Here is a 24,980-nt window from a genome sequence, read left to right as displayed (position 1 = left end):
AATATCTCATAAAATATTTAGCTTTCGATAATCTTACTATAATACTTTTGTCTGAAACATTTTTTTTTTTATAAAATGCTTTGTTTTTATGATATTTAGATGTGTCAATTTAAACGCCGCACCCTGTATAATTTTAAAAGCATCAAAGCGCTTATATAATTCTCTCTTTTTTCAAGATAAATAATTTTTAATAATGTCCTCTTCATTAAACGCCAAGTGAGAGAGAAACCATAAAACTTCATTACCCTCTTCACCCATTGCTTTGTTTGCTTTATGCCGTTTATGCGGACGCGATTACTCCCCCTCTCCCCCCCCCGTCTATATTTGCATAGTCAGATAATATCGTCCTATACGTGACGGAGCACAGTACACATTTCCGACACGAGTCATTCAGATAATCCCTACATCATCGGCTATTTTGCACTCGACGACGGAACTTTGATCGATACTTTGAGCACTTGTCAAAAAGACCATCTCATGATTTTTATCTTCGTTATCTAACATGGAGCAAACCGATGTTTGCTAAACGCAAACATAAAGGTATCCATCCCGATCGATACATCTGTTCTTGGACTTCTTCCCGTATATGTGCACGGAGGAACCGCGCATGATTATGCATGAAACTCCGCGGTTACGTTCGCCACGAAGTGCCGTCAGAATCCTTAAACAAGAGTCTTGGATAACGATGCTTAAAACCGATGATGTAATACAGGTATCTTTTTTTTTACATTTGTAATAAGTGTTGAGAAAAAAATATCTACGTACAAATAGAAGAGATATATTTTTCTGTCACTATAAATTGATCCCTAGGTTTTTTGAAACCTCGTAAAAAAAATATTATAATCTCAAATAATTTTAATTTTTAGTTCTAATATATATATGACTCAGTTTGAATAAAATCTCTCCGGTAGTTTTATCAAATTAAATAGTTAACTTATCTTCTTAGGAAATTTTGATAAATTTAATTTCTAAAATTTTACTGTATATTTATATTGTATTAGAAAAATAAAAATGTGAAAAGTAATGATAAAACTGTCAATTGAAATGCTCTTAGTTTGATTAGTCTAATATGAGGCTCATGTTATCGCGTGATTCGAGAATCATATGGCCGCGGACTCTGATTAGACAGCTTACACAGTGTGTTTAACAAACACCGTGCAGACTGTGTACTAATTTACATAGCAGCAAGTGCGTTTATCTATTCCGCGGCAATAATCTTTAGAGATGTGTCGAGTTGTCCGTCGGGGGTAAAAATAGTTTGCGTTACCCTTTGATGAACCATACCGTAGTTCCAGGTCAGCGAAAGAGTAAAAAAAAGGATTATTCGTTGTATAATTTTATATTTGTCTTATAAATACTAAGGAAAGTATATTGGGAAGTATATTCGTTCAAGTCTACTAATTTAAGAGAAAGAGTGTGTGTATATTTATATAAATATATTAGTCTTAGATAATTATCAAGAAAATATAAAATTCCCAATATAAAAAAACAATATAGATCCAATAACATTTTGGGAGAAGATTGTTTTTTGATCAGAAGAGAAGAATTTTGGTAAAAGTTAAAAGAAATAAAATTGCTAAAAAAATTATTAAAATTAATTCTATATAATTAAATTTATTTTTAATTTTTGTTGGAATTTTTAAAAAGCCCCTTTAAACATTTAAAAAAAAAATATACCAATATGATAATTATTAATAAAATTTATTTATAACGCGTTAATGACTCAAGACTTTGAGACGAAAATATCCACTTTGCATTATCGGTAATTATAAGTTAGTTAATTGACTAGGGAGATAAAATTTTTTTATAATGTCTAATATATAGACATATATATCATCAATTTATAGCGTAATATATCAATTTTGCAAAAATACAGATAAGAAAACTTACCTATCGCCGAGATACCACATCAAAAAGCAAGGGCTTTTTGGCGTAGAGGGACTTTTAGGCGAGTTTGTCGCATTGATGCCGATCGACGATGATGACAAGTTCGAGATTTCGCTCTCCGGCGTATTCGACGATCGATTGTCTTCACTGTCAAAGGTTCCCGGTTGCCATGAATATCTCATCTTGGCGCGAGGACTACCGTGATTAGGACTCGACCCGCTCGAGCTAGACACACTCTTTGGACTCTTGGGACTCTTGAGTCCATTAGAACTGAAGATGCGACCTAATCGTAATCTCAGAGATGTCTTATCTTTGGGCCTTGCGATATAATTACCGTCGATGCTCGAAAAAGCTCGATCAGGTGACTCTGAATTACTCGTCATAATTTTCCGAGAACGACTTATTCAAGTACACTTTAATGCTTTAATGCTTTAATCCAAGTACTTATCGGATTAGGAATGGAAATTTACCATCATATACTTATAAAGAATTATTTTCTCGATACACGCGAACCAAAACTCGGCACTACCACAGAAAGAGAAAAAAAAACACTAGTTTAAAAAATAAGAATTAAGATAATAAATCATACGTAGTTGAAATAACAATTTATTTCAAAGTTTTCTCTCTCATAAATGATTATTATCAACGAGAACTGAAATCCCAAATTCTGCGATTATCATTTACGCTATGTATTTACGTTAAATTCCATTGTAACACTACTCGAAATATACGATTATGTGAATCGCTCGCACAACGCGTTACATCAGAACGATGCCCGAGAACAATTGCTATAAAATTTCACCAAGAAATCGGATAAAACCCCAAGCAAGCCATAGACTTCCTGCTGGTGTTAACCGCATCCTTCCTATTTAGCTTTTATCAATTTTAAAGTTCTTTAAATAAAGAGGAAAGACTAATAATAATAGGATAGGGAAAGTGGGTGATATGCAAAAGCGATAAAATGCTCAAACAATTGACATAGTGACGTGGCGGCATTTGTCTAATCTAATCGATGTTTAAAAAAACATAACATGCCAATGACAGCTAATGCTAATAAAATCATAAATATTTAAGTATTAAGATTTTTTAAAATCCAACTTAACTTCTAACCTTAACCTAATCATTCATAATAATCTAGTGAACAAAAACACAATTCTAAATTTTTTCAATTGCCTAGTCTGTATTTCTTGATTTACAGATCAACACTCGCTGCATGATACAATCGATATGAGAATAAATAGCCAGGGACACGTGGAATCCGCAAGATGCGAAAGAGTGGCTCAACCACTCGCATGGCGAACGTTAGCGTCCTGAGAATATTTCTTCCATGAAGAAAAAGAGAACAGGGTCAGCTAGCTGAACCCCTTAATGTACATACTTGCAAGTACCTACTTATATCAATAATACAATAACAATTCATTACTATTCGATCACGTATTGCGAACGCTTTGAATACCATCGAGAGGGAGAGTCTATGAGATGAACACGAGTGAGGTGACGAGGTGTAATGAGATGATAATCGTACTAATGCGCCACGTGCCGTATGTGACATTTCGCGCGTGCTCGCTCGCATTTTTCGCGCTGTTCACACTCGACGACATGCACGCGGAAAAGGAGAGGCAGGGTACTTATTTCGTCGCTTGTTCAAGATAAGCAATAAGATCCCCCCGCTCCTGCGGCTTCTTCAATCCGGCAAACACCATCTTCGTGCCGGGAATGTATTTCTTTGGGTTTTCCAGGTACTCGAATAAGGTATCCTTATTCCAAGTGATACCTGAAAAGTGATTTTACACATGAATTAGAATTGGATGCGCAAATAATTATTTATATTTTATATGTAAGAATTAGAATTATAGATAATAAAATAATGGAATTGTGAACGCTATTTATAAATTTATTGTTTTAATTATTGTTTTGATAAATTATTAAATATGTACCTTTCGCTTTATTGGCATCGGTATACAGATAACCTGGAGCTTGACCAGTTTTCCTACCTATGAGACCATGTAAATTGGGACCTACTTTGTGCTTGCCACCTGCTTCGACAGTATGGCATTGTGCGCATCTTTGGACGAAAAGCTAAAAATACAAAATATACACAAATGCATCAGTAAGTTACCATTTATAAAACTATTATTCGTCATATTATATTATCATTTATACAACTATTCTTTATCATATCATTGTCCATTATTCATTATATCCATTACAATATTGTTAACACATTAGTCATACTAGCAAAACATTTAATATAAATATTTAACACATGTTCTTACCTTCTTTCCTTTCTCTGGATCGCCTGCCGGAACACCCATATCTGCTTAATTCTCTAGTCTGAAAAAAATGTTCAATAATTATTTTCGAAACTTAAAATATTAACAAAATAGAGACACTTATCATCTATATATAATTACGAATTTTATCATTATTAATGTTTAATGAAAACTCCGTTAGAAAGTTTATTTAATATATATATATATATATATATATATATATATATATATATATATATATGATAATATTGAGAATAATAATAATATTAATAATAGATGTATAATTTTATTGAACAAAAGTAAAATTTGATAAATTAAAAATTAAATTTTTAAATAACGAAGATAGTCCTCGATAAATGACGACCTTTCAATGACAATATGATACATTATTTCGCAAGAGCAATTTCGAAAAATTGGCGCCAACAAGAGAATATTTTTTCTATTGCTATTCTATGCGCTTTGCTTTGCCAACATGAACAAAATATGTTGGTCAACATAGAACGAAAATATACTCTTAAACATACTTCTAGCTCAAATACACGCAGTAAACAAGTTTCTCTTCTATATAATCTAAATTTATTTAAAGTATTCTAAAAATATTTATAAATCTTGAATTTACCTTTCACTTTTGAGTTTGACATATATATAATTATATACATATATATATATATATATATATATATATATATATATATATATAAAATTTTATATATTATATATTATACATATATATTATATTATATATGTCAAACTCTTACAAAAGTAAGAGAGATTTAAGATTTATATATAAATCTTTCAATTATGTTTAAATTTATACATAAATATTTTTAAAAATATTATAAATAAATTTAGAAGAAATTTAGATATATAACCATAAATTCTCTCTCTCTCCTTCTATTATATAATTTAAAAAATTCTAAATATATATAGTTTAAATATATATATATATATATATATATATATATATATATATATATATATTATATTATATAAAATCTTATGTAATATTTTTTTTTCTATTCCTTAAAACGTATTTGTAATATTTTTTATTACATATATATGATGGTTCTTTTATTATGTAAGAAATGTAATTCTTTCGTCATAGATAACGTCACAGCGTATGACATATCCAGAGAATTTTGAAGACACGTCACGCTCGCGGAACGTTTGACATGACGTAATCATATACGCAAATATTATCAAGATTACATTTAACAAACTACAAATCAAAGAAACTGTTCGCAGCACGTGATACGTGACATCACACTTCGCATTCAAGTTCATTCAAGACAGAGATCCGGATGAATAAAAAAAATAATGTAACGAGATAAAGAAAAAAAGTATAATCACGTGCAGCTATAAGCTGCTAAAAAAGATTGAACTTTGAGCCCAATCGATTAATTCTCGCCTGATTCTTGCTCTAAATCATCTATACTAGATGATAGCTATCTAATAAGCGCGATTTGATATTAAATTAATTAATTGATAGATTTTCGAATTTGAAATTTCGACCAATCGATGATGGTCGAAATTTCAGCCTCTCCCGCGACGACCTCGAGCAAAAGTGACGTACTTCATACGATTGTAAAGATAACTAGTTGGAACATTCTAACGATTCTAACACTGGCTCAGGGCCAGGGTTAGACGCGTTACGTAAGTCGTTCTCGTCTCACGCGCTCGCACGAGGTCGGGAACGAAGCGACCGAGAGAGAAAAGTCACCGCGAGACTTTCCAGATTTTCTTCCCATTTACCGCAAAATCGCAAAGTTTTTGAAATCGTGTACTTTCGAGAATACGACTCCATTTCCGATTGTACGATCGACTCGAATCGTATTTCGCTGACGCGGGAGCGAGCGAACACGTGGTATCGTGGATTATTGAGGGGGATTAAAGCGAGATCGATTCGGAAAAGAAATGAAACTCGTCCATCTTCAATACGCACTGTGCGTGCACGCTTCCTGCGTGTGTGCTTGTTTTACTTACTGAACGCTTGTGTCACTTGGAAAAATTGTAGATACTTTGACCGTCGTCCGACCGTGAATAGCGGTCCCGATCGATGTAGAGCCACTAGTCTATCACAGGCACAGGCTGGTCGCGACTGCCAAATGCGAATTCGGGATAATTCAATGGATGACGCAACGCATCGCTCGCTTGAGGACGCATGACGGCCACCGCTAGATGGCGACATGAAATTGGCCGCTATGGCTACTCCTTAGCACTGCGCACATGCGCGTGGACAAAAATCAGTCCAACCAATAAGAATTGAGCGCCATTGGCGCAACGACGTGTGGCGCATCTAGACAGTGATGAAAACTCGTGGGGTTATCCCACGGGTAGAACCTTCTGCGCATGCGTGAATGACGTCACTACCTCGTGTCACAGATCTCGACAGACTCGTACTAAGATGTCATATAGGACACTTTTTAAAGCCTAAATAAATTTTCTTTTGTTTTTGTTAATATTTATGCTAATAATGCATTAAAATCCTGTTATCTTTTCAAAGATAAACAAAATAAATTTTGAAATATAGACCCTCCCCTCCCTCTCTACACCCTTCCTTATAAAGACCGATCATATATTAAACTTATTAAAGCATGTCACAAAATGGTAGTTTGTGATTGGTACGTCATTTTTGTCATTTGCGCTAGTTTCATTGACCAATCAGGACAAAGAAATCTTTACTCCGATTGGTAAATCAAACAATTCTACACTTGTAATGTCTAAATAAATGCAGCTTGAGATTAACTATATTTTTTTTATTCGTAAAATTTTAATTAAAAAAATAATAGATTCTATTATGATGCGATTCAGATTAGAATTTTTAAATTTCCATTGCATTAAATACAAAATGCGACATTGGAGAATCATTTAGAGTTTCTTTATTACTATATTGCCAATAAACATTAATAATAAAGCATTTTTGAATAAAGATTTGATCGCTCTGAGAGCATTTAATGACGTCATTGCATTGTCTCTGCCAATAAAAGACTTGAATTCATAGTAAAATATAGTGATTAATTGATCCAAATTGAATTAATTTATGCATTCGAAAACGCCATAAGAATCATGTACATCGTTTCATATAGAGTTTCTTCTCTAAGAAATTTTACTTTATGCCCAAAAATGGCGATATTGGCGGAATAATAATTAGTCGCGTTTCTCTCAATGCGCGAGAAAAACGTACTGAATTAATAATAAAAAAAAGCGCCATTAACGAAAAAAATTGATAAACCCGACACTATTTAATTTTTAAAGAGAAGATAATTACGAGACATGGTAAATGTTACAAAAGGCATTTTAGTCGAATGGTAAGTTTATTTATACAAAAAATATAATTTATATTAATAATAAATTACAAACTAATAGAATAAGATTTATTCTATGTAATCCAAATCTTCAGGAATATTAAATTGTTTATTGAGATCTTGCTCCGAGATGTTAAATTTAGTTCTGCACCAGCTCTGTATGGCAAAAATATTGTCCGTCCATATATTGGCTAGCTCCTTGTTCCTCTAACAAAATATTAAATGTATTATAAATGTGTAAGATAGTAACATTTTCTTGGCAATTTAAATAAAATTTAATATTATATATTGTATATCTTATTGAGTAGAATACAAGACTATTAATCAAAATTGTCACTTGATACTTAAGAGAGAAATACGTTATTAAATTAATTATTAGATTTATTTTAATGCTTGAATATACTTGTGCTTTGTCTTTTATTTCTACAATTGCTTGTGGATTGACATCATTGAATTTGGCAATTTGCTTCTTAATTTCTTGTTCTTCTTTCTTTAATCGTTCCACTTCCTCTAATAAGTTTTTCCTCTCTTCTGTATCATTCTTCAATTCCTATAAATGATAATCGAGAAGAATATTAGATATTAAAATTTAGTAAATTAAATATACAATGTTGATTTTTGTGTCACCTTTTCTTTCTGTATTTCTTCCTTCAGTTTTTGAAGCTTAAATTCTGTTTCCACTATCTTTTTGCTTATATCAGCTATTTTGCGTTCCTTTGCAGCAATAGATTCTCTGTAGAGTGTTATTTTTTAAGTATTTTTTCTCTTGTGATTTAAAAAAATAATTACAATAAATAATTGTCAGAGAATACTACCCTGGGAATTTCCAAAAGTATATAGAGCTTCCAATTTTGGCAGATTGTACTAAACCATCATCCACTAATGCTTGTAGTACATCTTGGACAGATTGCACCACAATTTTCTTTTCCTTTGAGGCAATCTTTTCAATTTCCTTTAGTGTAAAGAATTCTTTTTTTTCATGAAATATTTGTATTATTCTTAAACGTTTCTCATCAAGAGAAACGCCTTTTCTCTTGGACATGATGGTCTCTATATATCTACAATATTAAAAAAAGATCATTAAATATATAAATAATTAAACAATATTGTGTATATTTAGTGATGCAGCTATGAAACAGTTTCTTCTACATTTGGACGAAACATCTGCACTGGGAAGAAAGTTTATAATTCAAGATCTGGATGAAAGACACCTATTCATATCTGCTGATATATTAGAGACTTTGCAAGCAAAAGTAGATGATCTTATGGATCAGATATCATTCACATTGGCCGAAAAATAAATGTAAACAGAAAAAAAAAAGACAAATAACCTTGCCCTTAAGATTTGTAATGCTAAACTCAAAACATGGCTCGAGAGTCTGGTAGAATAAAAGATGCATTTCAAAAGAGAGTCCTCGATGATGTTGCACGTAAACGTAGGCAAAAGAAGGCCCTGGAAGCATTGGAGCAGGATAATTTTCATGATGATCCACACGCTGATTTAGGTATGCCATAAAAAAATACCTATCCCAAATATATCTTACAATGAATAATATCATAATTGATTTTCTTATTTTAGTGATGAGCAAGAAAGTACCTAAATTTCAAGAGACACTAGACAATAGAGGTGGCAATAGAAAAAAGAAAACCCGCTCTGCAGAATATTACAAGCAACGCTTTCGCAAAACTTTTGTTCAGCTTGTCGAAGAAGATCTTAATATTAATCCTAATCCTCCTAATTATACCTGTGCTCAGGCACCACCATCTCGATTTCCTGAGCGGCATTTTTGCGCAGTATGTGGTTTTCCCAGTAATTACACATGCATACCTTGCGGTGCTAGATATTGTTGCATAAAGTGTCTAGGTACTCATTTAGATACGAGATGTATGAAATGGACAGTTTAAGAAGTAACACAATTTTATTTTGGAATAAAATCAATGCACTTTTCAAAATCTATAGCCATTTTTTTCTAAACACCTAGCGAGTTTGGAAGAAATGTATAAAAATACATTGTGTATATATTGATGAAATATAATTGATAAAAATATTTATAAAATCTAACAATTGAAACCATGTGAGTTTTGCACTTAAAATTTGACATACCTCTAAATTATGAAAATAATTCCAGATAATTATGCAATTTTTTTTCTCGTCCAAATTCACAATATAAAGCAAATATTACTTAATTACACAATTATGTCTGAATAATCTTCTATGAAACTTTATATAATGTAACAAAAATTTAAATCAGGAAGATTTTAGTTGATAACAACTGTAGTGTGTCGAAGTGACATGTGTCTTTACATACGATATCTTTCATTCGATCTTATTATGAACTTTTTGTAACAAAGTTATCTTGTCAGTTGCACTTTTTTGTACTTAATTTCTTCGTTCTCTTTTCAAAACTCAAATATATATGTATGTACGTAATTTTTATACATGATTGTCCAGACCAATCACAGCTACTGCTCTGAAGAGTCGAATGACTGTGATTGGCCAGTTTTAGAACTACAGATCTATTAATGGTGACGTGTCAATGTAGTCATAGTTTATGGCCTATGCTGTGTACGTAGCAGAGCGCTCTGACGGCGGTGAAAGCATGTACAACGGAATGGTATCGTGACGAGGGTGGACGGACGCAACGCAACGGAAACTTTGGCAAACGTAGTCGATTTAGAGAACGGTATTTTTGCTTATCGAGAAAGAAGATGCGCCCCATCATCTATGTGTGATCACCGTGCGTTTTCGCGTTATCATCGCTTTTTGCTGTATAGGTTATAATTGCGCGCGCGTAAGGTCGGGCGAATAACCGACTCTAAAAGAGAGAGAGAAAGAAAGAAAATATGTGTGTACAGTTAATATATCGATCTTTTGTTATTTTCACGCGAAACGTGCACGCGCGAGATAGAGCGTGAAAGAGAAAGAGAGAGAGAGAGAGAGAGAGAGAGAGAGAGAGAGAGCGAGGGAGAAAGAAGCGGAGTAAGGTTAGACGCGACTCATTTTTTTTTTTTTTTTATAAAGCAGCTAATTTCAGGATTTACGCGCGCGATTTATTTTAAAAATTCGAGGACATTCGCGAGTCTTCGGAGTTATATTCGCGATACGGCCAAGCTTATCTCGTGACATTTATCTCGGCTTTGTCGGCGAACAATCATCACTCACAATCTAGCGCATTTCATATGTCAACAATTCGACTCGACGAGAATTGTTTTTCAACAGAGAAACGTAAACGTCATGGTGTATCGCCGGCACGTAAGAGCGCGTAAATTAAACCGGCGTCGCCTTCGAACGTGAAACAAAATATTTACGATTTATATGATATATGTGATATATATATATATATATATATATATATATATATATATATATATACATATAAAACAATTTTGAAAGGCAAAGCGCATCCGCAGTGAATACACAATATAATACAAAAATACGCGATGTGTGAGATTCATTGTATGACCGTTCGTTGCTATTTGAAGTCACCGATACGTTTATCTTTCGCGATAATTGCCGACTCAGAATTTATATTGGGATAAAAAATCGGTAAGAGAGAATAGATAAAGAGATAGCGGAAAGATAGAGGAAAAAGAATAAATTTACAGAACGGAGTGATTAAAGACGGCAAACAGCTGTGTTCCGAGTGACAGCGCGGTGAAAATTTCGCGCGAAAGTGTATTTGAATATGTGTACAAAATCCGATAATCGAAACCGTGTTAATTTCGAATGAATACAATTTTTATATATGTATGCTGCAATGTATAAAAAATCTCACATTGATCATCGAGTTTCCCTCTCTTTCTCTCTTTATATCAAAATTTTTATTTTATGTCAAAATAATTTATTTACTAATTTATTTCATAATTAATTTATTTATATCCCTTACGGTAAAGGAAAAAATATATTAACAAATGCGAAATTTAATTTTTTTTTTTTTGCTAAATTATTTATGATGTCGAAATCTGCGTGTAATGAAAGTGCATCGATTTCCCCGACATGATCTACGAGAAACGCGCGACTGTTTAATTGCAGAGATAATTGTTGCCGCATCTTCAGCTATTAATTATGACGACCCTAGAATCAGATGAGAGCCATCTCGATAAGCTGCCGCATGTGGAATGGGACAGTACGACCTCTCCAGAATCGCCCGGGTGTATGTTTCCCGATGGACTGAATCCCCTGGAATGTCAGATGGCCGGTCATCCCTTCGACGGTGATAGGCATACTATTGGTAAGTGCAATCGGTAAAGTTTTTATTTTTATCAAGATATTTTAAATTACATTGTAAATTAGTTAATTAAATATATTTTTGAAAGGGAATCATTAGTTATAATTATATAACGTAAAGTTCAAAATTTATAATAAAATTAATGCAAGTTATTAAGAAATGATAAGTTCTTTATTCTCAATGTTAAAATTAAAATTTAGATTCTTTGTTTAAATTTAAAATATAAAAAGTAATTAAAATAATTTTCCCTCCTTTCTTTTTTATAGAAATATACATAAAGTAATGGAAGATAAATATACAAATTATATCAAATAATATTTAAATATAAAAATTTAGAATTTTCTGTATATTTTCTGAATATAGATGGCTAATTTATTTGCTCTTGAGTGCTGCTCTAATGCGATTTTTCATTTCTAATCCTTTATCTTACAAATGTTTTTGTATGTACTGCATTAAAAAATGTGTACTAAGGTTAATTTATATGGTACTTTTAATCATCCATTCATCTGAAGCACAAGCAGAAAAGCATTTTTTCTTTCCAATGTTGATCGTAAAAGAAAAATGTATAGAATTAATATTTTATTAATATTTTATACAAAGCCAAATGTGTGTAAATGTGCGAATGTATCACACATTTATCGATAGTATATATTAATAGTTGTTTATGTGTATTAGATAAATTTATGAAGGATTGTGTATGTTTCCGCAGGCATGTTGGTATGCAGACAGACTGGATATGTATTGAAACCAGCGACTAAAATGATCCTCGGGGAAAGAGAAATTGCATTCTACGAGAACCTGAAGAATTCCCATGATCCCACGATAGTACAACTAAAAAAATTCGTTCCATGTTATTTTGGCACGACAGAACTGCGAGTCTTTAACAAACGTAAGAATTTTTCTATAATCCAAACATGATATAATATCTTTATGATTAAAGTAAAACAATGTTAATGTATATAATATAAATAATATAAAAAACTTGTTATATACTTATTATATATAAAACTTATTATATTATATACCCTAATTGTAATTGTAATATAAGAATTAATTAAAATTTACAAATATAATATTAATTGGTCACTTATTTCTCTATCTTGATGTCTACATACATCCAATCGCGTTACTAATCAATTTGTTTGATAATAGGTACGAAGTTTCTCAAGCTTAGGGATATCACGGAGGGCATGGCAGAGCCATGTGTGATGGATATCAAGATTGGCCGTCGCACGTGGGATCCTTTAGCCACGCCAGAGAAGAGGGCAACGGAAGAACTCAAGTATGCCGAATCGAAGCGTGCTTATGGTTTTTGTATAACCGGTTTTCAAGTATATTGTCTCTCCACTGGACGATTAAAAAAATTTGACAGAGATTATGGCAAGAAACTTGATGCCAAGGGCGTCGTAGAAGGTATCTGCTTTAGAGTTTTAGGAGACATACAAAGTCGATAAGAAAAAAAAAGAATAACTGTCATTCGATGCAAATGAATCCAAGATTTACGAATACTAAAAGTTTATTTCAGGACATAGGGAGTAGTGAGTTTTCTTAAATAACCGAGATAGCACGTTGTCCGCCTCCGATTCGAGCATGGCTAAGGCTAAGTCCCTTAACTCACTGGTGATCGATCGGAAATCAAAATTAGTGTACTTTCCCATTTGCAAATATCAATGGAATGAATTTTAACTCTAGAACCTTGATAGGACTTATTAGCAATTTCGTTATATCTTCTTAAAAATTTGAAATAATTGTGCGCGTTTTTGTTTGTTATTGTATGCGTTAAATCATATATCAAACGATAACAATTCCACGTCAATGTTCTAGAGCCAATAGCAAATTAGAGATTAGCTTGAGCGCATTAACGAAAAGAAAAATCTTTGCGACATGTTCTATGACTTAGTGATAAGATTTCGTTAAGTTTTATATCTTTCAAAACCGCGTTAAAAATCTTCTTCTTGTCCCCACGCAGCACTGAAAACTTTCTTGAACATAACACCTGAGAGGCCAGCCTGTCGACAGTTGATCTTCGAACTCCTGTCATTCCTGGGAAGAATTGTGCTGCTTTTCCGCATGCAGCGAAAATATCGCTTCTACTCCAGTTCACTTCTGGTCGCCTACGACGCTCAAAAATTACGGCAATGTCTTAATAATGAAAATTCCAACAATCAAATGCACTCCAGAGATAAGTCTGCCTCCTCTCCGTCGACGAGTCGTACCATTTCAGGCACAAACGCATCCGAGCAAATCGCGTTGATTTCCAACGCAGGAACGAAGAGAAATTGGATAGAGGCGCAGAGAAGTAAATCAATACTCAAAAGAAGCGTAAGTCTCAGCGAAGCCGTGCCGATAATGGACGAACAGATATTGAATCGAAGCGAATTTTATAGTCCAGATTTTAAGATGAATCGTCTTTGTCAATCCTGTCCGAGCCAATTTTCGCTTCCATGCACGAATAACGTCACGATTAATGATAATCACAACATAGAAAACAAGTGCAATTGGGTCAAAGTAAACATGATCGACTTTACACATGTCTTCCCCGCGGACAACTCCGATTTGGATTTAAATTATTTGGAAGGTATCGAAAACTTGATCAACCTTTTAAATACGTTCATCAAGCGTGTTCGAAAACGCGAGCAAGACAATTCTTGCCCAACTACCGCGCAATAAAGTTTCCTTATCAAAGAATAATGTATTATTCGCGATGATGTTCCCGGAAGTGAACGGAGATTAATTCAGCTGAGAGTAGAATTGACGATGTGTCGGCCTTATTATCGGATTGATGGAGAGCGCCAAGACTTCTGACAACGGCAATCGTCAGGCTGAGAGGACGCTGTTCACCGAGCAAAGCTACTGAGCTTTTAGGAGAAAGAAGTATTGAAATCTGAAGAAACATGAGAGTTTATCGAATGTAAACAGGTAAAATACTCAGAAGATAGCAATTTTTATATGAACTTGCGGCGATGTATTTCTCTCGAAGGTCAGATTTCAGCAAGAATCACTCGATACAGAAACCAAGTATCGTAAAAAGACTTCTGGCCAATTTAGAGAGTCAATTTAATGTAACCCAATCAGACTAACTCGATCAGAATCTAAACAGATTCCAAGGAGAATGTCTTCTCTAGAATACAATAATTAAGACTTTTGTACTTTGCCAAAAAAAACTTACACATTGTATAAAGTATCTAAGAATTTCGTACTCGAGTTTCTTCATATTTATCGTATACATGAAAAAAAAATATGGTTTTTTAAATTCAAAAGAGAAATAGAGTACATCTCATCGTTCAAGTACGTTCATACTATGACGACGATAAGTCGTACTTTATGAACACTCCTGCAACGGCAAAAGATTCTTTAAAATTGGTGTTACTTTACTATTGATTTTGCCATGTCACAGATATTTATATTGTACGCATGTTACTTGAAAATGCAGAAATTATTGTAAGTATAACACCAGCAATAAATCATTACGACATAAAGTGAATGAATTATTGAACGCTTCTATTGATTTCCACGGTAATAAAATGGAAAATCTGTGACAGACAATAAGAATTCTTTCTTAGTTACTGTATATGTACTTAAAAAATATTACAGCCGTCATATTAATATAATTACTTGCAATTTGATATTCTGTATAAGTAACATTATGCGATTACTTTGTTCAACGATAATTTAATCAGTAATAATTATTATATTCTTATGATTTTATCATCAATATAAAATGATTATCCACTGTCCTCTTAATAATCACAAAACTTAATAATTGATAATAATTTCTGATTATTTTATCTGTTATTTATCTACAGATGTTTTCACATGCGCACGCGCGCGCGTCTTACCGGGATGCGCCAAGCATACAGACAGAAGCTCTCGTTGTTGTATAATATTTTATTCGCCATTCACTCGTAAACAGTTTTTACAGATCGTCGCCAATTGACATGCGCGCCGTTGCGACCGAATCAATCGCGATAATAATTAATAATAATTTGTTTAATCTCTCGTATAACACTTATAATAACGCGCACGAGCAAGTCATGTTCCTGTACGCATGCGTGTGTAGGTGTATGTATATATAAGAATGCGCATACAGACACACGAATGTACGCGCAGACACATCTATATACATATATAGATTGCTCACGATCATCGTTCGCATTCTTCTCCCTCTCTGCTACATCTTCTTTTTACTTTACGATCACTTTGCTAACGCTTTCTCGTTCAATTCGGGTTAGTGATTTAATCGAGAACTGCGTCTGATTGAAACTATCTGATGTACACTGCATTTTCGCTTGTCTTAACTACGAATCGAAATTGTTTCTTTAAGGGTAGAGGAAGGGGTGGTAAAGGGAATTACTTTCACAGCTTGAATTTTGTTAGTTTGATAATTTTAGCGATAAAAAATATCGACTTATTAGCAGAATTTAAAATCCAAAATAATAGGCAAAGTTATTTTTATTATAAACTGATAGCAGCGAAATCGTCACATTAAAAAAAACTCAATTGATTACAATCGCGGCTGCGTATGCATGTATAATTAACGTTATCAATGAGTTATAATCAGATGATTGTAATTAAACAAAGTGTAATAAACGGATCGACAGAGCAACGTGAACAGCTGGTTTCCTTTCTTTTTGCCGACGACGTCGGAAAACGCGCGCTGTGCTTCGCGCGCAATTAGATAATGAAACAAGAACGAGCGACAATAACGAGATAATAATATAAGTAGCCCTATATCACATAGTAAACGCAAGGCGCAACAATAAATATTGCAAGACGCATTAAATAGCTAAGTGTGTAACGCAATAATTCCGTTAAAAAACAACGGATCTTGTTAGTATGTACGATAAAATATGCATCAGATATGCTAGACTAATAATTGTTATATAATGTAATCGAAACACAAGCACTCTCTCTCTCTCTCTCTCTCTTCGTTTCTCTTCCACGTAGACACAAACTCACATACGCATTCTCTCTCACTAATTATATAGGTAATTACAAAGCGATTCGATCGAACGATTATAAGTTTATTCGTGTATTCTGTTCGCGTCTCGTTCCTCGCATTCGCTCTCACAAGATAAACGAAGAAAACCTTGATAAGGGGACAAACCGCTTCGCTATACGAGGCAAATGGCAATAACAACGAGAGATGCGATACGCGCATTGATGGCAAAAAGAAAAAAGAAAAAAGAAAAAAAAAAAAGAACTCCTTATCGATCACTCGAGTTTCCTTCCGCGTTCGCATCTTCGCATATGTTTCCTTTACGCATATTCATAATATATATAATTAGACTCGCTTTAACATTATAATTAACGGTTATTTCGTCGATAATTACTTTAGTTGCTTTATTAGCTGCTACTCTCTCTCTCTCTCTCTCTCTCGCTCTCATTTAGGTCGATATTTTTAACGTATATAACTATATAAATACAGCAGACATTCGTTATGTATTTACAAATCGATTTATCGCATTTCCCTTCCTTTTCGCTCTCTTTCTCTCTCACTTTCTCTCTTTCATTCTCATTTCTATTTTCTTGCATCGTAACTCCTTTTCTCTAGAACACCCGATCATTTGCGTCCTTCCTCTTATTCTCTCGCTACGACAATCTCGCGAATTTTGATGGCGAAAGAGCGGATCATTATCATTAAATTAGCCATTAAATTAAAGCCCGTATCACCGACATTACTCCCCACGCACATGATCAGTCTTATAAACTCCCATTATCTGATTACGCTAATGACTTAAGTGATCTTTAACACGTAATTTTAAGTAAACGTGTCAATGTACATTTTTTCGAATCAAACATTAGCGTGATTGTTATCTCGACGATATTGGGATAATGATATGAAATGAGGAGGGGGTTGAATAAGTTAAAAGTTAAGTTAAAAAATTGAAAAGTTAATAACTTTTAACTTAACTTAGTTACTTTTTAACGTGTTTACGCGTTAACATGTTAACTTAAACCAGTTATTTTTAAATGCCTTAACGTTGCCTTATTAATTTTTTTTCTTTTATACAAATTAAGATTCTTCAATTTATTAAAATTGTGTGAAAATGATTGATTGTAACGCGAATATTTCATTTGTTGCACAATTTGTCGGATGTATCGATTCGCTGTTAACATTTAATTTTAATAAGTTAATAATAATAATAATAATAATTTCTTCACTTTAACCGAGTCAATTTTCAAGTAACTTTTAACGCAAACTTAATTAACTTTTAACTTTAAACTTCGTTAAAAAAAAAAAAAAGAAAAAAAGAAAAAAAAATTAACTTACCAACCCTGGAAATAAGATAACATTGAGACGTAAAATAATTCGCGCCGCGCCGTCCGAATTCCTCGAAACACATTATCGTTCGTGCCGACGACAAATTGATACCTGTATCGTCGAGATCGTGCAGCACGCGAAACACCGATATCAGCAATGAAGGTCTAACAAAACCGAAAAGACGTTGGTGGATGCAAGGACGGGGAGTCGCGCGCGCGCGCGAGAGAGAGACTTGACAGATTCATCTGAATGCGCTGCCTGAAATATGCCCGACAAAGGCCCGACTACGAAATTGACGACGAATTATACGACGGTAAACTCGAACAATTGCGCGTCTGGCCCACGCTGAATTAAGGCTCTTTGCGCGGCTAACGTGATCGCCTGGCGAGCTGCGGGCTCGTCCTCTCACCGGATTTCGATCTTATTAGCGCTCTGAAAGGAAGGAGATCCCTCGGACAATGGCGTGTCCGTAAGAGCTCGTCACGGGCCGTTCTTCATCCGATCAATGCATATAAATGATCCAATTGGATCACCGTGAAACGGATTCAAGTGTCGAACTCTGTGTGAAAATCCGCATTGTCGACCCCGACTCGAAAAGACGAGAGATTGCCGTTCTACAAAATTATTCAAACACATCTGGTTGCATTTTTTTTTCAATTTCATTCCCATCGACTCGCAAACCATCCGCTCCTTCGCCATCAGTTTATCCCAATGTTGGGACAAATGTTTGCAAATCCACTAGATATCTTCGGAGAGCTCACGCGGGAACGTAAAGAGGCGAGATACGGTGGAAGAAATTACAAAAGGAGAAGAGAAGCATTTATATATATATATATATATATATATATATATATATATATATATATATTCTCACACATACACATGTACTATATAGCTTGAGAAAGAGCACGATTCCGCACCCTTATTCGCGCGCGGGTGGCCATTCAGGTTTCTCTCTCTCATCCGAGGAGCGACGACGCGACGCTACGGCCAGGGATATTCAGAAAGGCACTCACTCATCCTCAAAGATATCCGAAAATCAAATATACAAAACGAATACGGCGTCGCCGGAGCGTCGCGACTCGCGTCACCTCACAAGAAGCCAACGTTGTCTTGTTTGTTGCTATCTACCATTTACTTCCTTATGTAGAATCAATCAGAGAGAGAATCAGAACACTCGATAAAATTTTTACCTCTTGCAAATAAATCACTTTTTTTTCTCTCCGCAAAAAAAAAATATATATATATACGTGTAAATGGTACCTTTAAATAATTTAAATCGTCTATTACAACATATAAAATAATATAAAATAAGAATATAAAGTCATTATTTTTCGTAATTTTAAAAGTCATATGAACGACCATAATTTTTTAATATAATTAATATGATAATTAGAAAATATGCAATCATCTCTCAAAAGCATTCTGATTGATTTAAAAAGCAAACCCCGCCGTTCAAATGTCATACACAAGTTTGTCGCGAGAATGTGGAAAGTTCCTCGGTTTCGTGTATACATTTCGCAGTAGAAATAGTTCGCCCTTTCAACTTTTTCCGATCAAGTTAATTGTGCGAGTGATGTGCGCGCGAAAAACGCCACGGGATAATATCCTTAATCTTAATAATCAGCACGGCTAGTTAATATCGTAATGTTCGTCTATATAAGAACGATTAGGATATCGATCCAAGAAAGAATCTTGCGTCATGGAGCTCTCTGGGTACTAAAAAAAAAAAAACGAGATTGATTGCCCGAATCGCGATCGTGGATCATCGACGACAATCTCAAACTGGAATTATCGTCGAATTAATCGCAAAAATTATTCCAGAAACGTGAAAATCAATAAAAATTCTAAAGGAGAGATTTAAAATTTTTAAAGGTGTTTGCCATAAAAATATCAGACTGCGTGCAAATTTAATTTTCCATTTCTTTTGTAAATGTAACGAATGGAATATCATGATTAAAAATATCAAAGTTGCAATATTCACGAGGACTATTGATGCTCTTATTAATTATTTCTAGTTAATTTGCGCGTGAAAATTGGAGAGAAACGGAAAAAGGGAGGGTAAATCAATTTGGCACGTTGCCTATTTTCTAGTTAGTTAACATGTTGGCGAAATTCGCGAAAATATCTATGACATCTCTTTCATAGGATGAAAATAAAATCGTCACCGCGCGTTATTTAACGATCGATCGCGTTCGTTAATATGTCAGCTCTGAATATATTAATAGATATCTTTTTTGAGAACATTTCTGCAGGACGATATAAATGTATAATACTGCAATCATCAATTTTAATACTGTTCGCTATTGTCACGAGATGTTTTGCGATCAATATCTCTATGTTATGTTGTGAAAAAATATTTATAATTTATAAATTATAAAGAAAATTTATGGCTGATTCGATTTCTCATTAAAAGCTACAAAATTATCAATTATATAAATAGTTGGTAAAAAATTAATTTTTTCTCCAACTTGTAAATGAATTAATAATAATAAATGAATAAGAAAAAAAAATATATATATACACATATAAAATTAATAAAAAAGAAATGTGTATGTATATTATTTTGACACAGATGTCGAGTGATCCACGATAACGACGACTTTTCGAAAGGCTACTGATTATGATCTAAAATGTATATATATTTACATAATTTCCGGCACAATTACTATCAATATCTACTAAAAAATTCGAAAATATTTTCAGCGGGAGCGAGTCGCGTAACTTTTTTTTATTTTTTTTCCGTTTTCTTCATCTTGTTCGACAAATTTGTGTCTGCTGCGTTAAAAAGGCCCCTTTTTCTAGGAAGGAAAAGTGAAAGATAAATCACAGAAGATGTATACGCACACGCAGGAAGGACGACACGCATCGCACACTAGTACACCTAATACACAGGGATCTCGAGGTTCGCGCAGCGAATAATAATCACCATCTCGAGTAAAAATCAGCTCTCGATCGTGTATGTATAACTGGCATTTTTTGGCAGTTAATTTTCATATATATAATGTATATATTTGTTTATATATATATATATATATATATATATATATATATATGCGCGTATCACACCGACATTCGGATGACAATATATGGCCTCCTCCTCACCCCCCCCCCTTCCCCCTTCTCCCTTTGTCGTTTTCTAATATTAATATATCGACATTAATATATGACATCCGCCGAAACGGGCGAAAAAGACACTTTTCCCTACTTTATAGAAAAACGGAGAACAGCGCACGCGAGATACACACGAGGCACACACGTTATATTATTATTAACGTGACAGCTGGTTTGGTCGGCGCGCGATTCGCGGCCGATTGGCTCGAGAATACAAGGATATTTGCGTACGACATCTTGCGCGAGTCAACGTCGTATACAGGAGCAAGTGAAGGTAAAATACTTTCGTTTCCACGTATATATATGTATATCTGGTATTCGGCACCGAATGTGAATCGATATATCGAATCTGTCCTTTATAATTCGCACGATTTCGAAAAAATAAATTTAAAAAAAAGAAAGGCAAGACGAAAGAGAATGTATATACAAATGGAGAAAAAAATCTTGATCCTGTAATAAATAATATCAAGATTCGAAAAAATATCTAACGGATGTGTTAGAAAAATTTAGGGCGCGATGCCTCTTTAAAAAGAAAAAAAAAAAATTGCGTAATTTTTTCAATACACATTTCGTAATTAATAAAAGATGAGATTTGTAAATCCCGAATAAAATATTCTACAATTAATAATCCGCTTCGAATGAAAACGTCTGGTTAGATTCTTCAGTAAACAGATCAATTCGCGATTCTGTGGTGTTTAATACCGCCCTACGTAATGCCGGCAATATGGAGTTTGTCATCAGTTATCCGTCAGAGTTATCGGCGCACTATCAGCTCTCTCTCTCTCTCTCTCTCCCGAATCCTCCATTACGCGATTACAGTCTTTTCTAGGCGCTTGTTAGCAAATTTTATTATAACTTGCAACTAACGAAGTATACGGCCAATGTAACAGAGAAGAGACAACGTTCCTCGAAGCCATTTCTCAGAGCGACGCGACATACTTTGCCCCTCTCGCGAAAGATAAACGGACAGACTCGTCGACCTTCGGATCGGAAGTTTTGTCCCTCCTGGAGAACCGGCGATCGATGCATTCTTATGTAACGCTAGCATGTCCCGAATAATTCTCCCGTTTGACGGAATAATTTTTCTCGGGGATTTTTCGCGATTAGGCTCACATTATCCTATGACGTTTCGCGAGAAAGTATACGCAAAGACGATCGATAAGATATATTAAATGTGCTTGGTATTTCTAAAAAGATGGGTGTGCCTATCCTTGATACCTTTTTTGACTTTGATGACATTATCGTTACGCGAATCGCAGTAGCTTTTTGTAGGACGAGAATTTTGTTGTAACCTCGACGAATGTAATACTTTTCGTTAATAATTTTGGTTTACGATTGTAATTTTGTGTTCGTGCAATTCTGTCGCAAAATAAAATCATAAATTTCTTTTAGAAAATAATAGAGAGAATACTGACCTGCATTCCACTCGATCTAGGTGACGATTAACGATTCTCGATCACTGTCTCGATACTCTGGGACTGAAACGACCAATATGCTGACCCCTTCCTTCAACTAGGACGAATAAATATTTCGCATCATCGTTAAAATCAATATATCCGGATTTAAAAAAGTCCGCAAGTTTCTTCCCGAATATATAAATCTTGAGAAAAATCCTATTTAAATTTTAGGACCATAAATTTTGAATTCCACAGAGGAGAACATTACACGTTCCAGTTTCCACGGTATCGGATTTCTATATATAAGGAACTAGCGCGAATTTTTTGCCGGAAAAATTTCATCTCGGAAGCATCGCGAGATTTATCATCGCGTTTTACAAAACGCGGCATCTCAGACGCGACTCGCCCGTCGCTCCTTCCCATTTCCTTTCGTTTTTTGCCGGCTTTTCTTCACTCCCTCTCTCTCTCTCCTATACCTTTATCAATCTGTCTCCCTCGCTCCCCGCGCATCGATATATCATTGAAAAACCGCACCGCGTGCTTGCAACGCGGAATCGCCGGCAGGAACAGTACGCTTCGATGCCCGACACGCCACCGATAAATTATCAATAGTGCGTTATATACCGATTCCGGTGGGCATTGAATCTCTCCTCGTCGACGTACACGTCGGAAAAGTACCCGCGTGAAACGAATCGGTTCGATCTGCTAACGATCTTTTCCGATCGCGGTAAGGATCTAGTCTATCTTTCCTTATCTACGTCTCGTCTACGTGTTGGTTATGGAGGGGGAAGGATTGAAATCATCCCTTCTTCTCGTCTCAACGATATGGCCGATTAAGCGATAAGCGATGCGCAAACAATAGCGAGGACGATTGGTAGCAAGTTCGTCGACGATCTGGCGCCGCCGTTGTCTTCCCTCAGAGGAACTTCCGTTGATGAATCTGAAATAAAAAAATATGCAAATATCATACAATCTTTTTGGAGGAATTCTTTCGAGGTTGACGAAAAGAAAGGAGCCTTCTTAACAACTTGCAGCTAGATAAGAAATGGCCTTGTTTATGTAATTTTGCAATCGCAGTTGCCCTCTCCCCGCCGGGGTTACACGTCACTTGCTTTATCTAGAAATATTTAAATGTTTTCACTGCGACACATATTCTCGGATAATAGTACAACGTGATCCATGCAACGTGGCACAGAATTCATTTGATAATGCAATTCTGACCGAGAATATAATTGCAGTCGCTTTCGCATCTAATAAAATTTTGATTAACAGCAGGATTAATTTCTTCCGTGATATTTTTTGTCAAAAAGGCTCCACTTCCATTCATTCGAACACACATCCTCGGACAATATATTATCCGATACCGCGCCCGAAATCCCCCTGAGAGCGAGGCTCCTTTACGGACAACGATACCAGAATCCAGCATCCGGCAATGGAGTATCCGCCAGGAATACGGATCGCTTGAATTATCGAGATGCAAATCAACGCGGACGTAATAATGGCTTGCGGAGATACAGTACCTGACGTGATCGGGCCCATTCCGGAGCCGGACGCCCCGTCGTCATCGTGAGCGCCATCGTCATCGTCCTCGTCGTCGTCGTCAATCTCGCCCTTGCCGTGCCTCCAAACCGGGCTGTCACCGCTTCCGGAACCGTCCAGGGCCTCGTCGCCCAGGAAGGCACCGGCATCAGGCGAGGACGCCAATTGCGTCTGTACCAGCTGTTAGGATGACACAATCAAAATGAGAATGTCGAATTTATTTTCTAGAAATATTGATGTTACTTAATCATTAAAAATTTTTTTTTTTTTCACAGTAATTTATAAATATTTATAATTCCGAAGGGAGTGGCTCGTATTTTATTCCCGAGAAAATATATAAAATTCTGTAACTCTGTCATATTAATCAATGAAATACTAGGTGCTCGTTGCGTGTGATTGTTACAAATTACCTGTTTAAGAGAGTATAATTGAAATAGTCGAGTATGCGAGGTAAAACGTAACAATTTTCTAAAATTAACGGTTATTATATGAAAAGCATGAAAAAAGTTCATTCATTCATTCGATTGTATAATCGTGGGAGACAGGACGGCGATTAATTTTGTCATTGGTAACTCTTGAAGGTGTCCCCATTTACCCAAAGATCTCTCCATTAACCCAATTGACTCTGGATACTAAGTAACGTCCAATTAATAGCCGACACTCTCAATTTAAGCCTAATCATCATCGCGTACAATGTGACGTAGATTTATATTCTGCTAAAATCCACACAGCCGACACAAACCTTTAATCCCACGTCCGCCCCGTAATCATTACTCAAATAAGCTCTCTCGCACCTGCCAATAATATCTCTAGTTCTACTATTTAATGGTTTTCCGACCGTATACATCATAGATATCACGTGCCGCTCGTGTATTATGTATACACGGTGAATATGTACTTCGTGAATTCTTGTCTCGTCGTTTCAAGAGATTCGAGAGATTTCGAGCGAATAATTCAAACGGAAATTCCAT

The 24,980-nt window shown here is 34.8% G+C and overlaps 7 protein-coding genes across 11 annotated transcripts in view; 3 read left to right on the top strand and 4 right to left on the bottom strand.

Moving 5' to 3' along the window:
• LOC126853389 (rap1 GTPase-activating protein 1-like) overlaps window positions 1-2,285 on the bottom strand; it is a 132,138-nt gene extending 129,853 nt beyond the window's left edge. The window contains exon 1 of the mRNA XM_050599079.1: window positions 1,891-2,285. Within this exon, the coding sequence (XP_050455036.1) occupies window positions 1,891-2,270 (380 nt within the window). The 5' untranslated portion in view covers window positions 2,271-2,285. The remainder of the gene's footprint in view (window positions 1-1,890) is intronic.
• Window positions 2,286-3,040: 755 nt separating this feature from the next.
• On the bottom strand, window positions 3,041-6,307 carry LOC126853403 (cytochrome c-2). Its single transcript, XM_050599114.1, has 4 exons — window positions 6,144-6,307; window positions 4,164-4,221; window positions 3,825-3,966; window positions 3,041-3,661 (listed from the first exon to the last, which is right to left on the bottom strand). The coding sequence occupies exons 2-4, from the start codon at window positions 4,200-4,202 to the stop codon at window positions 3,516-3,518; spliced, it is 327 nt and encodes a 108-aa protein (XP_050455071.1). The 5' UTR covers window positions 4,203-4,221; window positions 6,144-6,307; the 3' UTR covers window positions 3,041-3,515.
• Window positions 6,308-7,283: 976 nt separating this feature from the next.
• LOC126853405 (general transcription factor IIH subunit 5) lies at window positions 7,284-8,786 on the top strand. The gene is made up of 2 exons (XM_050599118.1): window positions 7,284-7,468; window positions 8,586-8,786. The coding sequence occupies exons 1-2, from the start codon at window positions 7,434-7,436 to the stop codon at window positions 8,764-8,766; spliced, it is 216 nt and encodes a 71-aa protein (XP_050455075.1). The 5' UTR covers window positions 7,284-7,433; the 3' UTR covers window positions 8,767-8,786.
• Window positions 7,456-9,945, bottom strand: LOC126853397 (meiotic nuclear division protein 1 homolog). The gene is made up of 5 exons (XM_050599105.1): window positions 9,570-9,945; window positions 8,281-8,523; window positions 8,093-8,198; window positions 7,869-8,015; window positions 7,456-7,672 (listed from the first exon to the last, which is right to left on the bottom strand). The coding sequence occupies exons 2-5, from the start codon at window positions 8,505-8,507 to the stop codon at window positions 7,535-7,537; spliced, it is 618 nt and encodes a 205-aa protein (XP_050455062.1). The 5' UTR covers window positions 8,508-8,523; window positions 9,570-9,945; the 3' UTR covers window positions 7,456-7,534.
• On the top strand, window positions 8,828-9,420 carry LOC126853400 (zinc finger HIT domain-containing protein 1). Its single transcript, XM_050599109.1, has 2 exons — window positions 8,828-8,970; window positions 9,045-9,420. Exons 1-2 carry the CDS (start codon window positions 8,832-8,834, stop codon window positions 9,368-9,370), a joined length of 465 nt encoding a protein of 154 aa, XP_050455066.1. The 5' UTR covers window positions 8,828-8,831; the 3' UTR covers window positions 9,371-9,420.
• A 62-nt stretch (window positions 9,946-10,007) lies between the features above and the next one.
• LOC126853394 (inositol polyphosphate multikinase-like) lies at window positions 10,008-16,897 on the top strand. 5 transcript variants are annotated; one of them, XM_050599091.1, is made up of 5 exons: window positions 10,008-10,149; window positions 11,499-11,697; window positions 12,404-12,583; window positions 12,847-13,107; window positions 13,664-16,897. In XM_050599091.1, exons 2-5 carry the CDS (start codon window positions 11,532-11,534, stop codon window positions 14,362-14,364), a joined length of 1,308 nt encoding a protein of 435 aa, XP_050455048.1. In that variant the 5' UTR covers window positions 10,008-10,149; window positions 11,499-11,531; the 3' UTR covers window positions 14,365-16,897. The 5 variants fall into 5 exon arrangements, with proteins under 5 accessions (XP_050455048.1, XP_050455049.1, XP_050455052.1 ...); XM_050599092.1 differs by having other exon boundaries at window positions 10,048-10,203; XM_050599095.1 differs by having other exon boundaries at window positions 10,064-10,149; window positions 11,545-11,697.
• LOC126853390 (division abnormally delayed protein) overlaps window positions 15,563-24,980 on the bottom strand; it is a 52,297-nt gene continuing 42,879 nt past the window's right edge. The window contains exons 7-8 of the mRNA XM_050599084.1: window positions 23,991-24,189; window positions 15,563-23,410 (exon numbers count right to left, since the gene is read on the bottom strand). Coding sequence (XP_050455041.1) covers window positions 23,304-23,410; window positions 23,991-24,189 — 306 coding nt within the window. The 3' untranslated portion in view covers window positions 15,563-23,303. The remainder of the gene's footprint in view (window positions 23,411-23,990; window positions 24,190-24,980) is intronic.

Source organism: Cataglyphis hispanica, chromosome 12 (assembly GCF_021464435.1).
Source record: "Cataglyphis hispanica isolate Lineage 1 chromosome 12, ULB_Chis1_1.0, whole genome shotgun sequence".
Lineage (NCBI taxonomy): Eukaryota > Metazoa > Arthropoda > Insecta > Hymenoptera > Formicidae > Cataglyphis > Cataglyphis hispanica.
Note: the sequence above shows the minus strand (reverse complement) of the source record. Positions and strands in the feature narration are given on the sequence as shown.

Coding starts and splice junctions, on each gene's coding strand:
- LOC126853403 (XM_050599114.1), bottom strand. CDS start 4,202: ATGGGTGTTCCGGCAGGCGATCCAGAGAAAGGAAAGAAG. Junction 3,967..4,163: donor ATCCAGAGAAAGGAAAGAAG/GTAAGAACATGT, acceptor TTGTATTTTTAG/CTTTTCGTCCAAAGATGCGC. Junction 3,662..3,824: donor CGATGCCAATAAAGCGAAAG/GTACATATTTAA, acceptor ATCACTTTTCAG/GTATCACTTGGAATAAGGAT.
- LOC126853405 (XM_050599118.1), top strand. CDS start 7,434: ATGGTAAATGTTACAAAAGGCATTTTAGTCGAATG. Junction 7,469..8,585: donor AAAGGCATTTTAGTCGAATG/GTAAGTTTATTT, acceptor GTGTATATTTAG/TGATGCAGCTATGAAACAGT.
- LOC126853397 (XM_050599105.1), bottom strand. CDS start 8,507: ATGTCCAAGAGAAAAGGCGTTTCTCTTGATGAGAAACGTTTAAGAATA. Junction 8,016..8,092: donor AAGAAATACAGAAAGAAAAG/GTGACACAAAAA, acceptor TATCATTTATAG/GAATTGAAGAATGATACAGA. Junction 7,673..7,868: donor AAATAAAAGACAAAGCACAA/GTATATTCAAGC, acceptor ATATTTTGTTAG/AGGAACAAGGAGCTAGCCAA.
- LOC126853400 (XM_050599109.1), top strand. CDS start 8,832: ATGGCTCGAGAGTCTGGTAGAATAAAAGATGCATTTCAAAAGAGAGTC. Junction 8,971..9,044: donor TGATCCACACGCTGATTTAG/GTATGCCATAAA, acceptor TTCTTATTTTAG/TGATGAGCAAGAAAGTACCT.
- LOC126853394 (XM_050599091.1), top strand. CDS start 11,532: ATGACGACCCTAGAATCAGATGAGAGCCATCTCGATAAGCTGCCGCAT. Junction 12,584..12,846: donor ACTGCGAGTCTTTAACAAAC/GTAAGAATTTTT, acceptor GTTTGATAATAG/GTACGAAGTTTCTCAAGCTT. Junction 13,108..13,663: donor TGCCAAGGGCGTCGTAGAAG/GTATCTGCTTTA, acceptor GTCCCCACGCAG/CACTGAAAACTTTCTTGAAC.